Here is a 15,246-nt window from a genome sequence, read left to right as displayed (position 1 = left end):
CCTCTCAGGACAGGCCTTATGACAAACACCTTATCATACAACCTATTTGGGGTATTCTCTTGTGGTGTATTTGCTTGCTACTACTGTTTTTTGATTATTCTATTTCACATGTTTCCATAACTTTGTTTGCCTTCCTTCTGGGGGCACCTGACATCTGGTGCAAAAAAAACTGAAGAAAATGGCGTTGGCTGCCTCTTTTGTACCCCTGCCGCACTGACGTCAGGGAAGAAGCGACGACAACCGACGCCGGACCTGGACTTTGGAATTCGGCCGACCGAGGACCCACCTGACGTCAGGATAACCCATCTGTAATGACTGCAGCTGTATGAGCACTCGAACATCTACATTTATGGTAGGTACAAAACTGTACTTTCTCAACATTGTATTTCAAGGTTACAGGTTCCACTTTCACACTCTGCCAAGGTTAAAAGGAATGCCAAATCTGCCACCAAATCAAAGGGCAGAGGCTCAAAAACAAATTACAGCACTTATGGATATGAGAGCTATTCAAAAGGTACCATCACAGGAGCAAGGACAAGGATTTTACTCAAGACTCTTTCTGGTACCCAGAAAGGACAAAGCCTGGAGGCCCATTCTGGATCTTTCATCTCTAAACACTTACCTGGATGTTCCGAAATTCAAAATGTTGACATTACAGCAACTTCTTCCCATGCTGGGCAAGAAAGCTTGGCTCGTGACTTTGGACCTCAGAGGCATACCTGCATGTCCCTATCAGACAAAACTGCAGAAGATACCTCAGATTCATAGCGGGTTCAATGCAGTACCAATTCTCTGCACTGCCCTTTGGCTTATCTACTGCGCCCAGGGTCTTTACAAAGTGCCTGGCACCAGTAATTGCATTTTGCAGACAGAAAGGAATTCAAATTTATCCGTACCTGGACGACTGCCTGATTCAAGAAGAGAGCAAGGACATTCTTCTAAAGCATCTGGCATTTGTAAAACAGTTATTAAGTTGCCTGGGGTACACAGTAAACAAAAAGAAATCAAAACTACTGCCCTCACAAGATATTATATTCCTGGGTGCCAGCTTGAACACAATGGCCCAGATGGCTTATCTCACGCCAGACAAACAAGGACAGCTGACTCAATACTTTCACTTGATGGCAACAAAGACCCAACTCCCTGCAAGAAAAAGTTCTGCAGGCCTTGGGTTACGTGGCATCTTGCATACTACTAATTCCATATGCCAGACTGCATATGAGGAAACTACAATGGTACCTAAAGATTGTATGGTCTCAACACTGTCAAAGTTTGGAAACAGTTATACCACTAATACCTTGCCTTCAACAGGAGTTTCAATGGTGGGCTCAAGCTTGTCACCTCAACAAGGGACAGCCTTTTACACTACCCACAGCCAGGCAAACACTGACAGCAGATGCATCTGATTACGCCTGGGGAGCACAGATGGCAGGCAAATGTATTCAGGGCACGTGGCCAGCAGAACAAAGCATCTTCACATCAATCAAAAAGAGATGCTAGATGTACAAAATGCGCTTATAGCCTTCAAGGACCTGCTGCATCCAGGACAACTACTACTAAAGACAGACAACACCACAGTTATGTGGTACATAAACAAGCAAGGGGGTACTCACTCCAACCCCCTCTGCGGACAAGCCATGACCTTGTGGAACACAGCTATAAACCTTCAAGTTCATCTGCAAGCACAATTCCTGCCAGGAGACAAAAACACACTGGCAGACGACTTAAGCAGAAACATCATGGATCCCCACGAATGGGAGTTGAATTCACAAATATTCAGAATGATAACACAGAAATGGTGGAGACCGGACATAGATCTGTTTGCATCCCCAATAAACTGCCAGCTACAAAAATTCTGCACAAGGCGTTACCATCCACAAGCATGGAAAGTGGATGCCCTCTCATTCAGCTGGGAGAATCTACAAGTATATGCTTTCCCACCATACCTCTCCTGCCAAAGGTACTCTTAAAAGCCAGGCAGGAAGAGCCAAAAATGATCCTGATTGCACCAGACTGGCCATGCCAGCACTGGTACTCAATCCTAAGGAGCGTAGCACAAGAACCACCCTGGATTTTGCCTCAAAGCCCACATCTGCTAACTCAGCACAACAAACAAATACTGCACAGCCAGCTAAAGACCTTAAACCTAGCTGCATGGAAGATTCCTTAGTCAAGCAAGCAATGCCTCTCTCCAAAGCTGTTATGGATGTCATTCTGAAGGCCAGAAGGCCTAGTACCAGGAAAGCCTATTCGGATAAATGGAAGAGATTCTGTGCCTGGAACCAAGCTCACAGCCTTGACCCTCTTGTCCCAAACATTCCTCAGATACTACAATACGTAACTGAGATGCTGGACAATGGGCTCTCTTTTTCATCCATCAAGATCCATGCCTCTGCCATCTCTGCTCATTACAACACGGATCCACGAATTTTCTCTAATCCTCTGTTAAAACAATACCTCACTGGGGCTGAAAACATAAGACCGCCCCGTAGAGCACTTACTCCAACTTGGGACCTCAACTTTGTTTTGAAGAAGCTAACATTACCGCCTTTTGAGCCAGCTAACACAGCAGAATTGAAATATATCTCTTGGAAAACTGCTCTGCTCCTGGCAATAACATCAGCACAAAGAGTTTCAGAATTACAGGCACTAATGGCAGTGGAACCTTTCCTCATTTTCCACCAGGACAGGGTGTCTTTAAGAACTAACCCTACTTTCATGTCAAAGGTGGTATCCAGTGTGGCTCTAAACCAAACTATTCACCTACCAACTTTTTATCCTAAACCACAGAATAAAGGGGAGAGACTACTGCACTCTTTGGACATTCACAGGCAGTTACGCTTCTACTCGGATAAAACCAATGTTTTCAGAAAATCTGAACAATTACTGGTCGCATATGCTGCAGGAGCACAGGGAAAAGCCATTTCAAAACAGACTATTTCAAAATGGATAGGTCACTGCATACGTTTCTGCTACACATACCATGGAAAACCTGTACCTAGCAGCATTAGATCTCACTCCACCAGGGCAACAGCCACTTCAACTGCCTACCTCAGAGGAGTACCTACCAAGGATATTTTGGAAGCAGCAACTTGGAGTTCTGTACATACCTTCACTAAGCATTACCATCTGCCTCTATACTCTAAATCCAGAGCTGGCTTCACCACTGCTGTGCTGCAGGGTCTTATAGCCACCTCTAATGCCTTATAGAACCAGCCACCCTTCCTCAGCTTTGGAATTCTACCCAAGTGTAATGACTGCAGCAGTGTAACACGATGAACATAGTACATTTTTGTACCTACCATAAATGGAGATGTTCAAGTGTATACACTGCTGCATTCCAGGTTACCCTCCCTCCTTCCCCTCTTACTGGCTGGTACGTACCTATGTCTTCTACCTGTACCACCTATGGGGAGTATTTGCTGGTAGCTGTAAGTTGTTTTTTTTCTTTTCTTATGTATGTTTTATTAGCAGTTGGAATTGCCTATCTATTTAGAGGCACCTGACATCTGGGGCAAGAAAAACTGAAGAAAATGGCATCGGCTGCATCTTATATACCCCTGTCACACTGACATCAGGGAGGAAGCGACGACAACCGACGCCGGACCAAGACTTTGGAACTCAGGCCGACTGGGGAACCGCCTGACGGCAGGATAACCCAAGTGTAATGACTGCAGCAGTGTATACACTCGAACATCTCCATTTATGGTAGGTACAAAACTGTACTTTATCTATGCAGACTTTCCCCATCTGAAGCCACCCAGGAAACTGTTACACCAATCTGGCAAGTCCCACCTGAACTTTCAATTTTCGTGCTTAACACATGGTTTCTTCATGGGCAGGAATTTGGTACTTAAAGTGGTCCAAATACTTCTGCTTAGAGATCCAGCACCAGGAGAACATACAGATGTAAGTGGACTTGCTTTTCCATTTAAACTGAGGACTGAGACTTAGACTCATTCACTTTCCTGATGTCATCAATGTTTTGACTATGTGTCCCAAATGTTTTACTTTGGTCTTGCGTTTTGGCCAGGAACCAACTTTTAAAGCTTAAAATCTAGCTTCTGTTTATCTCCACAAACTGCTTCTTGAATTTTTCCACACCCTTCTCCTGTTGTGGTTTTGAAATGCTATTGTTTCATGCTTCCAACCCTTATGGTAATCTAATTTCCAAAGTCCCTCCCTTACCTTACACAATAGACAACAGCAATGAAAAAGGAATTTACTTTCTTTTCCCATCCACACTCTAGGAGACCCCTATCAAAATCCAATCCTTAAACCATATTAGTCCCCCTAATACAGGACAAGACAACATGGATATGCAATTTCCAAACGTCTCTGTAACCAGTTTGGTAGATATGGGCATCATGAGACAATGTAGCAGTTGTCTCGTTCTCAGACAGCCAGTTAATCCTTAAATAAACTAATACAGTATGTGAGAGATGTAAGTACACAACTTCCTTGGAGGCAAAAATCTCACTTACAAATAAGGTTGTGAAGAAAACACACAAAACATTCCTCACACATACCACTCATCACACACACAGATCTTATGCTGACACAGTTAAAATAAACCTTCCCAAACCTCAAAAGCACCTAAGCCATCTAACAGCAACACCTTTCCTCAGCATTCATTAAAGCACACACCAAAAGCAACACTACACATCACACACAAGCCTACACCCAATGGTCCCCAAAAAATGAAAACCATAAGGCAAGCCTTGTTATTGGGGATTCCATTGTATGACACACAGATGTTCCACTCACCAGCTTAGACAAGGTGAAGATAACTGTTAGTTGCCTATCTGGAGCCAGGCCACACCGTATCACGCACGCAGTCAAGTCACTGTTCCCCATCTATCAATTTGATTCTGTCACAGTCTGTTGGATGTAAATGATGTGACACATACCTCACTGGACTGTATGAAAAGAGACATTATGGATCTCTCTGAATATGTGTCAAAGATTGGTATGAACCTTGTATTGAGCCGGATTCTACTTTCACCAAGGATGATGCCACAGTATGTGCACAAAATGATTGATTTTAATAATTGGCTTAGTTTCTGGTGTCACTTCAGGGGAACCAAATATCTGTCAGCGTGGGAGGACATGGTTAACAGAATACATTGCTTTGCCAAGAAGGGTCAACAACTGTCGCCCCTAGGCTTTCAGATGTTGGCTAAAACTTTATCCACCCCTTTAGAGCCTTTTTAAGGAGATGCCAAAATAAAACTACCAACATAGCAAAAAAGACTTGAACCAACCTTAAGGTGTTACTGCTCAATGAAGAAAAACAAACGAGCAACCCAAACGGTAAAAAATAAAATTTAATAAAAAGGTAAACACTTTTGTGTAAAACACTTCTTCAGACCAACTAATACAAAAAACTAAGAACTACATAACTTTATAAATATATCAATTAACAAAACCTCTAATTACCATAGCAACTAATTAATCAATGTTTTAATTTACGTGAGAGCAAAAGTTACTGCTCAACGCCTGGAGTCTAAACAAAAAGAATGTAGCCATCTATGCCCTTACCAAGGCTTGATTAAAAGCCTTAGAATGTATTCTGGCAGCGCACGGTTAAAGTGCCTTCCACACATTTAGTACAACAGCACAGGCAAGGACTAAGGGTAGAAGTGTCTCTGTCTGTGTTAGCAACAAATCCGCCTCCAGGTTGGTCAGACAGGGTGATTACATGGAGTTCATTCACATGCAAGTCACTTTAGAAATGATCCCTCACTCTAGCCTTGCTAACTATAGGTCACCATCTATGCCCCCAGAGTCTCACAACTCCTACCTACACCTTTTAGAGGCACTCGTCATCCAACCAAATACCCTGTTCATGGGTAACTTTAACTATCCTTCTATAGATTGGGAAACATGTGCTGCCTCAAACTCACAGGGGCAGCATTTCCTGCACTTGATTAACATTAAGCACCCTGGACCAGATTGTGTACGCTCCAACTGGAGGATCAGATGTACTGGATCTAGTACTCACCAAAGTGGGAGAGCATTGCACCCTCCCCTGTGTCACATCCTCACTAGTGAGATTGGATCACAAAGCTATCTCGTTTTAAAATAAAAATCAACCCAGAAAAGCTATCTCGTTTTAAAATAAAAATCAACTCAGAAAAGCCAGCTGAACGTGCAATAGTTAAGGAGTATTCTTAAGGCAAACTACATCCTATTAAGCAAGTTTGTCAAAATTAAAAGCTCCCCCTAACCCGAGACTACATCTACCTATACAGAATTATTCACAGAAACCCTGTGCAAACATAAATGGCTGCATATTGGCTGCTCTACCTACCAGATACAAACCAGACTGGTGGAATCCTCACCTCAGTGGAGTATATAACAAAAGAAAAAAGTCATGGCCAATGTCAGAAAGAGCAACTTCCGTAAAGAAACAAGCTCTCTTAATTGAACTAAACAAGAAGCTAAGAGGATTAATTAAGTCTAACAAGAACAAACAGGAGGTCAGGATAGCTAAGGACAGTCACAAGGCTTTCTTCAGTTATGTCCGAAACCTTAATGGTAACACAGAGTAGTGTACTGAAGTGCTGGTTAATGGCACCACCTTCATTGGTCAGGGAGACTTGGTGAATTTACTGGCTGATAAATTCAACTCAACCTTCATCGCCCACCCCCCCCCCCAGCTGTCTCCTGTGAAATCCTTACTAGCATAAGCCCCATAACTATTAGCAAGGATCAGGTTCTCACTAAGGCCAAAAACACTGTCTCAGTGGGCCGCAACAGTAGACCTGCATGCCTCCTGACCGTATCAGGACCACTTGAGGCACTCCAACTACAGCCTCAAAACAGATCATGTACCAGGTGAATGGAGGACGACAGTAGTCACCCTCTTCATAAGGGTGGACCATCAATCTATCCCAAGAACAACAGACCCATCAGTCTGACAAGTTTAATATGCAAAGCTGTGGAACAAATTGTCATGTAAATGATCAGCCATGACATTGACAACCTACAGACACTGGACCCATGCCAGTTTGGCTTTAAGGAAAGATTGTGCCTACTTAACCTGATTGATTTCTTCGAGAAGGTCACCAAGGCAATGGATGAGGCTAAAACAGTGCTTGACATATACCTTTTCCTTGCCAAGGCATTCAGTACAGTACCCCACTCTGGTATTGCTGACAAACACTCTGAACTAGGCATAAATCCCTACATAACTCACTGGATTGCTGGCTGGCTCACTGATGGAACCCAAGAAGTCAGAATTGATGAGACCACCTCCACCAAGAGACCAGTCACCAGCAGAGTACCTCAGGGCTGCGTACAAGGCCCTGTCCTGTTTGACATCTACATCCGGGAAGTCAAGGCTAATGTCTAAGACTTTTGGCTCACCGAGTTCACAGATGACTGTAAATTGGAAGTCATCATAGATACCCCCCCCCCCCATGATATGAACATCTTGCAAAAGGTTCTAACACAGACAAGTGACTGTTGCCAAAGCCACATTTTAAAACTCAACACCAACAAATGCATTATAATTCCCTTTGGTAAATTGCCCTCCCAAGTTAATTACTCCAGTAAAACACCCCAAAGTGTCCATCCAGTAGTCTGGGATCTGGGAACATATGTAGACTGTAATCAGGCCTTTGACGAAAATGTAGCAAAGCTAGTAAGAAAATCATTCTATGTTGCCCAACTTATAGGTAAGGGTATGGCATCCAGGTCTAAGAAAGTTATAGTACCACTGTGTGCTTGGCATTTATCAGACCCATCATTAAGTATAATGCCTCCTTTGGTATGTACCTAACCAGACACATGGAACAGTTGGAACGCCCACAAATGTTCCTCACCAGGAGACTCCAGGGCATGATTACCCTGTCCTACACAGATTGCCTAAAGGCCCTCTCTTTGTACTCTGTTTTCTACAGGCTGCTGAGAGGCGATCTATGCCTGCCTTATAAAGCATCCTGAGATCCAGCCATGATGGATCTTTTGCACATCTGCAAAACAAACAGCACTAGAAACACTAGATCCAAGGATTTGAACTTCACTTGTGACATAAATACAACATGCTGTAGGGACAGATATGTGACTCAAGGGATCCCCATATTATTTAATAGGCTGCCAGTTTATCCCTGACCCTTTTCAAATGAAACCTTGACCATTGGATGGGAAATCACAAATTCACCCCTAGTTTAGCTCCCACGTCTCTGACAGATAGAGGTTGTTAGGAAGTATGTTTCTCCAGTTAACATCTCCCCAACAAGCCCCTTAGCTACCTCCTTACCAACATTCTCCCTCTCCTAATGGATACCCAAGGTATTCTGGGAAAAAATTGGGTTGGGTGCATGCCTTGGCTTATAAAGGCCCTAGTGAACATTAGCCTAGTAACAACCTATGAACCTGTTATCTTTATGTGCGAGGAAGGTGCCCTGGGTCAAAGAGCCACCTCTTTATCTATTGCATCTTTAGAGGTCTGCAGAGCTTTCCTGAAAGGCATCTTTTTTTCTTTGCCTTTTATTTAAAGATCCTATTTCTTCTGTGGACTATGTCACACATTTGACATAGCTGCCATTGCTAACCTCTGGTTTGTTTCATGACGGACTTTTTGGAATGGCAGTTCTCTACCAGGAATTTCTGAATTTCAGTCTTTCTGCCAGACAGAAATTTAAATCAGGCCATTAATCTCCCATTATTCTTTCCATATTTTGCCAGTAAAGGAGAATATATTTATGCACATGGATGTCCATAGGCAGCTCAGATTGTACCTGGACAGAGCCAAAGCGATTAGAAAAGACTCCGCTGTTTGCATCTTATCCAGCCAAAAATGTGGGGTAAAAGTCTTAAAGTTAATTTATGTCAAAATGACTTTCAGACTGCCTTAAATTCACTTATGAAAACCACAGTAGGGCCTTATTGACTGAACATAGGGCCTTCTCAGTTAGGGCTATGGCTACTTATTAGGCTTTCGTCAAAAGTACAACCTTAAATGATATTTGTGCATTTGGTTTACATGGGCGTCACTGAACACTTTTATAAAGTGCTGTAGATGCTAGATATAATGTCTGGATCTGGATATTCCTTTGCCATTAGTATTCAGAGTAGTTTTCCATCAGGATCCATCCAAGAAGTCAGCTTGGGGCTCTGTCCTGTAAGTGAAGAGAATAGAGCTGTAATCCCAAGTACAAAACGTTTATGTATGTACTGAAATGACAGCACTTGATTGGTAGTTCCGTTCTCATCACCATTTCCTTCCACCGTCCCCCAGCCTGGACCTCAAGGACTTTGTCAGAATACTCTGCGATTGCTTGTGTATTCATCTTGTTTAGTTGCTTATGTGGTTGGTCCATCACTCTGCACAGGCTGTTGAGGTCAGGAGAAGGGTCCTTCACAGATGCTAATGAGTAAAGAGGAGGGGCCTTGATAGACTGATAAGATTTTCACAACTTGGCTGAGTCATGCCAGTCCCAGCCCCATAGACTATAGAGGGGCTACCAATCCAGATTTGTCATTACAACTTTCATTTCAGGGCAAAGAGTATGCAGAATAATGGGGGTCTGTTTGTGTATCCCTCACATCCTTCAGTGTATTTCATCAGAATTGGACATCTGTTTGTTTTATTGAATGTATGCCTTTTGCATTGGTGGATACTCTCTTTTTTCATTGCAGAGCCATGAAGATTATGACCCATCACGCTGTTTTGCCTTTGTACATGACTTGTGTGATGAGGGATTTGCCTACCCTATACCAGAGGGGACCCTTGATATTGTCATCATGATTTTTGTCCTGTCTGCAATTCATCCCGACAAGTAAGTTTGTAGCTTTTTTTCATTTTGCTGCTGTAATATGCATTTCCTCTTAATTAGGTGAACTGAGCTTTATTACTCACTTTGATTTGTCTTTGGTAACTGAGTAAAGTCCACTAAGCATGATGACCTGTGTAGTAGTCACAGAAGTCTTTTGGTTTAAGTTATTTGTTCAAGTCGCATGTTATGTAAGAGGAGGAGACTTTGGAAATTAGAATTACAAGGAGAGGGGGAACTTATGTCCCCATAACCTCCATGGCTAGAACCACACCACCTAAAATATGTACTCTAACTTTAATTGCAGGACAGCTCTGGGAAAAGGTGAAGATTCTGTTGTATCTTTTTCATGTTTGCACTATTCCTTTATATAACAAGGTTCAGAATGTGCATAGCAATACGAAGTGGGGAACATTGCAGTTCAATTATTAAAGTTATGTAGACTGGACTGAATAGGCCCATTTCAGTTGTGGTCTGTTATATTAAAACACTATTAAGATTAGTGAAAGGAGATGTAAGCGAAGCCAAAAAGATCTGGAACCAGAAGAAGTTCGCTGGAAGAACCAAATGAGGGTCAGAAACCAGTAGTAAATCCTTTTAATTAACGCCAACAAATAAATACGTTTTCGACAAAAATAGAAGTCTTCCTCAGAAAAAGCGCAGACAAAATGCCACAGTTTAAACACCTTAAATACCTATTCACAAATTCCTAATTAATTAATTATCCAATAAAATAACCACTTTAAATGATTTGAATGGGAAAGAATATAATCGTTAAAACATACCCTTTCACATGTAGCAAAAATACTTTAAAATTCTTTTAAATATACATAGTAAACGTAGTAAACGTAAAATGTTTGCATTATCAAAAAGAATTATGCAAGGAAAAGACATGTCTAAAAAACTTTTGAATTAGTTGTTAAAAAATGTTATTAAAAAAATGTAATAAAAGGAAATAGTTTAAAAGATGTGTAGTATTTCCTAATTTCCTTCTAAGTAGTGATACAATAACACCCGGTGTGTCCATACTCACATTATATCAAAGTTTTGCTGCTCTGAGTTTCAGAACAGAAGTAATGGACACAAAATCATTTAAACCAGGGGATTTTGTGGATTCCAGGACAGTCTGCCAAAACAGTTCCCTGTACTCCAACTTTGCTTCCCACATGCCACCCGTAACATTCTTGGGAACTATTTCCAATACAAAAAAGAAAAAAGTAGCCTGTGGGCAATCAATAGTATGACGAAACAATGCATTTTTGCTATTTTGTTTTCTCATTTCATAGAAATGTTCATGCATTCTATTCCTCAATCTCCTTTCAGTTTTCCCAATATAAAATGACGCACATTGGTTACAAGTGACAATGTAGACCACCCCTTGAGTGTTACAGTTAGCATAATTGTTACTGGAAATGTGCCTGTTCCTAGCCGAAATATGTATTTCACTTGTATTGACTATATGACAACATTGTGAGCAAGCACCACATTTAAAAGTGCCCTTCTTCCGTGGACCACTGTCTTTGTTACCAGATGCACCAAATTCAAAAAGTTGTTTGAAGTTTAGGTCTTTCCGATAAATAAATTTCAGTGGCTCCAAACCCCAAAATTTAGATCAGAAATTTCCACAAATCTATTCCATTCTCTGGAAACAAGTTCCTTAATAACATTGGAATCACCTGTATAGTCAAAAACAAATGCTTGTTCCCAGTTATTATTTTTTTGTTGGATCACTTGATTATTGTCTTTTATCAATTCAGTTGCCATCCCTAAAATGGGTGCAAATCTATTGTTTCTCCCTTGGGAAACACCCTCAAAGACTTCTGCATTAAGTCTAGCGGGTAACCCCTTTCCTCAAACATGTCCATAACTTTCTTGCTCTCAACCAAAAATTGATCGTCCTTGGAAGTCATTCTGCTTACCCTAACCAATTGTCCCTTTACAAGGTTCTTTTTTTGGTAAAATGGGTGGCCACTTTTGAAGTGTAGGTAAGCATTAGAAAAAGTATCTTTCCGATGTATTTTGGATGAAAATCCTGATCCTATTTTGGTGAGGGAAATGTCCAAGTAAATTAAGGTTTGTGTATTCAAGGTGAAAGTAAAATCAAGAAAATTGGTAGTACCCTTTATGTAATTCAAAAATTCAAAGAATTTTTCTTGCGTGTCAGTCCAAAAAATAACTATGTCATCCAAGAATCTTCTATACAAATTCCAACAGTTAGAGTAAGGACTGTTTAGGACAAACAATTCCTCCCACGTGGTCAAAACTATATTTGCATAGGTTGGTGCACATTTGGCACCCATGGCTACCCCTTTTGTTTGTTTGAAAAATTCACCTTGAAAAAACATAAAGTTGTTGGTTAGAATAGTTTCCATAAAGGTCAAACAATTCCTAAAGTCGTCCTGAGAAAAAAGGCGACTGTCTCTCATACTATCTTCTAACCATTGAAGTCCTATCTCGTGAGGGATAGAACCAAACAAATCCACAACATCAATAGTAATGAACAAAAGGTCAGGAGAAAATAAATGTGACTGAACTGACCTAAGAAAGTCCCATGAGTGCTAAGAACTGCTTCACCCCTGTATGAAAGTTCCTTTAATTTGTCATCGACAAATTTAGCCAAAGGTGTAGTGACCGATCCCTCCAATGAAACAATGACTCATAAAGGCGGATCCTGTGAGTTCTTGTGCACCTTTGGGATACCAAACACAGAGGGAACTTTAGGATGTAAATTGACTAAATAGTTGTATAAGTCCCCTGTGATGGAACCTTCCAAAAGTAAATCCTGTAAGAGTAAACTAATTTTTGAGTTTGCTATGTTAACCTCATTAATCGAAGCTCTTGCATATTTAGTAGTGTCGTATAACAGGTTTTTCATTTTAGATTCATATAATATGGTGTCCATAAGGACAGTGCCACCCCCTTTATCTGGTTGCATGATCCTAATCAAGCTATTGTTCTGCAATTCCCTTAAAAGGTTTCTCTCCTCAAGGGACAAATTTGGAAAGGTCCTATGGTTACCTGTGGTGTTTCTTATTTCCCTTTCTAATATTTTCTCTAGATTTCTCAATTGTGGGTGTAATGGGGGGTTAATAGTACTTTTTCTCCTAAAAGGAACTGGGTGAGAACCTGAGTTGCTAGTGTCTTGGAATAGTAACATTAAATTCTTTTTTCGTAAAAATAATTTTAGGTCCACTATAGATCTATGAATACTAGCTTTCCTTTTAGAAATGAACTTGAATCCTTTAGAAAACAATTTGAAATAATCCAGGTTCACCGGCAAACTACTGTAATTAAAAAATTTGTAATTGTTGAATTCTAGAATATTCCCTTGTTGTACTATCTGAACAGATGTATCCAAGTCAGTAGTCATTGGTAATTGAGCCAACGGTTGCGAAAATTGTAATGTACTGGATTCTTGTTGCGAATCCTGTCTGAACGTCACAACGGAGGTGGGTAATCTAAAGGGAACCCGTCGTCATGGTCATAAAAAACCTCCTGCCCCTCATTGTCAAAATCATTGACAGTGTTGTCTATAGGTGGCTGGTTGTAGTTAAAAGGTGTTTCTTTGACCCAGAAGTTGACAGGTCTCGGTTTGGGATATGCCACACCCGCCCTGTAATCCCCAAGGTCCCTTGTTAATTTTGCTTGCTTTCTTTTCATGTTGACAATACATTTTGTCTCAATGTCAGAAAAAATACTAAGATATATTTTTTTCTCTTTTTCAACAGTAAAGAGAAGGTCATTGACAATAGCAGTGTTAATACAATCAATTTGTTCTAAACTCCAACATTCCTTTAGAAAATTACAGTCACAACCTAAGCTGTTATATTTTTCTAACTAAACAGTCACTCTGTCTAGGTTGGGAAGCAACGCCTGAAATGGAATAGTCTTTATCCACAAAAGGTTTGAAATCAAAAGCTGGGGAAAAAGTGGAAAAGTCACCTTGTTTATGATGTAAATTCAGTCCGTTTCCTTTGGGTAAAGGCGTTGGTTCCCTTTCACGTACCTCCGAGGTAGTGGGACGAAGAAGATGTGGAAAATTAATAAAATCGTCGTTTGGTGTTTGATTCATGGATTTGGAGCCATCAGACGTGGATTTGGTGGGTAAAACATCCGTTGTAGGGTTATTCCGACTCGTTTGCGTTTGTTGCAAGCGTGAACTTGTACCAGGAGTTAGAAACAAAATAGAGTGACAAACTGGTGTCAGCAGTTAAACCAACTGCGATAATTGGCTGATAACCTTCCTTAATTTGCCCTTCTCTTCGTGATAAATAGACTGGTGTTCGGTTTCACCCCCTGGACCTTCCGCCATCTCACATAAACACTAAAACCACTGAAAGGAGATGTAAGCGAAGCCAAAAAGACCTGGAACCAGAAGAAGTTCGCTGGAAGAACCAAATGAGGGTCAGAAACCAGTAGTAAATCCTTTTAATTAATGCCAACAAATAAATACGTTTTCGACAAAAATAGAAGTCTTCCTCAGAAAAAGCACACACAAAATGCCACAGTTTAAACACCTTAAATACCTATTCACAAATTCCTAATTAATTAATTATCCAATAGAATAACCACTTTAAATTATTTGAATGGGAAAGAATATAATCAAGTTAAAACATACCCTTTCACATGTAGCAAAAATACTTTAAAATTCTTTTAAATATACATAGTAAACATAGTAAACGTAAAATAATGTTTGCATTATCAAAAAGAATTATGCAAGGAAAAGACATGTCTAAAAAACTTTTGAATTAGTTGTTAAAAAATGTTATTAAAAAATGTAATAAAAGGAAATAGTTTAAAAGATGTGTAGTATTTCCTAATTTCCTTCTAAGTAGTGATACAATAACACCCGGTGTGTCCATACTCAAATTATATCAAAGTTTTGCTGCTCTGAGTTTCAGAACAGAAGTAATGGACACAAAATCATTTAAACCAGGGGATTTTGTGGATTCCAGGGCAATCTGCCAAAACAGTTCCCTGTACTCCAACTTTGCTTCCCACATGCCACCCGTAACATTCTTGGGAACTATTTCCAATACAAAAAAGAAAAGCCTGTGGGCAATCAATAGTATGACGAAACAATGCATTTTTGCTATTTTGTTTTCTCATTTCATAGAAATGTTCATGCACATTGGTTACAAGTGACAATGTAGACCACCCCTTGAGTGTTACAGTTAGCATAATTGTTACTGGAAATGTGCCTGTTCCTGGCCGAAATATGTATTTCACTTGTATTGACTATATGACAACATTGTGAGCAAGCACCACATTTAAAAGTGCCCTTCTTCCGTGGACCACTGTCTTTGTTACCAGATGCACCAAATTCAAAAAGTTGTTTGAAGTTTAGGTCTTTCCGATAAATAAATTTCAAGGGGCTCCAAACCCCCAAAAATTTAGATCAGAAAATTCCACAAATCTATGCCATTCTCTGGAAACAAGTTCCTTAATAACATTGGAATCACCT

The 15,246-nt window shown here is 40.5% G+C and overlaps 1 protein-coding gene across 1 annotated transcript in view; it reads left to right on the top strand.

Annotated features, from left to right (window-relative positions):
* The window catches only part of METTL2A (methyltransferase 2A, methylcytidine), a 506,716-nt gene that overhangs the window by 223,736 nt on the left and 267,734 nt on the right, over positions 1-15,246 (top strand). The window contains exon 6 of the mRNA XM_044055222.1: positions 9,649-9,788. Within this exon, the coding sequence (XP_043911157.1) occupies positions 9,649-9,788 (140 nt within the window). The remainder of the gene's footprint in view (positions 1-9,648; positions 9,789-15,246) is intronic.

The sequence above is a fragment of the Protopterus annectens genome, chromosome 13.part0 (assembly GCF_019279795.1).
Source record: "Protopterus annectens isolate FY-2018-M chromosome 13.part0, PAN1.0, whole genome shotgun sequence".
Classification (NCBI taxonomy): Eukaryota; Metazoa; Chordata; order Ceratodontiformes; family Protopteridae; genus Protopterus; species Protopterus annectens.
Note: the sequence above shows the minus strand (reverse complement) of the source record. Positions and strands in the feature narration are given on the sequence as shown.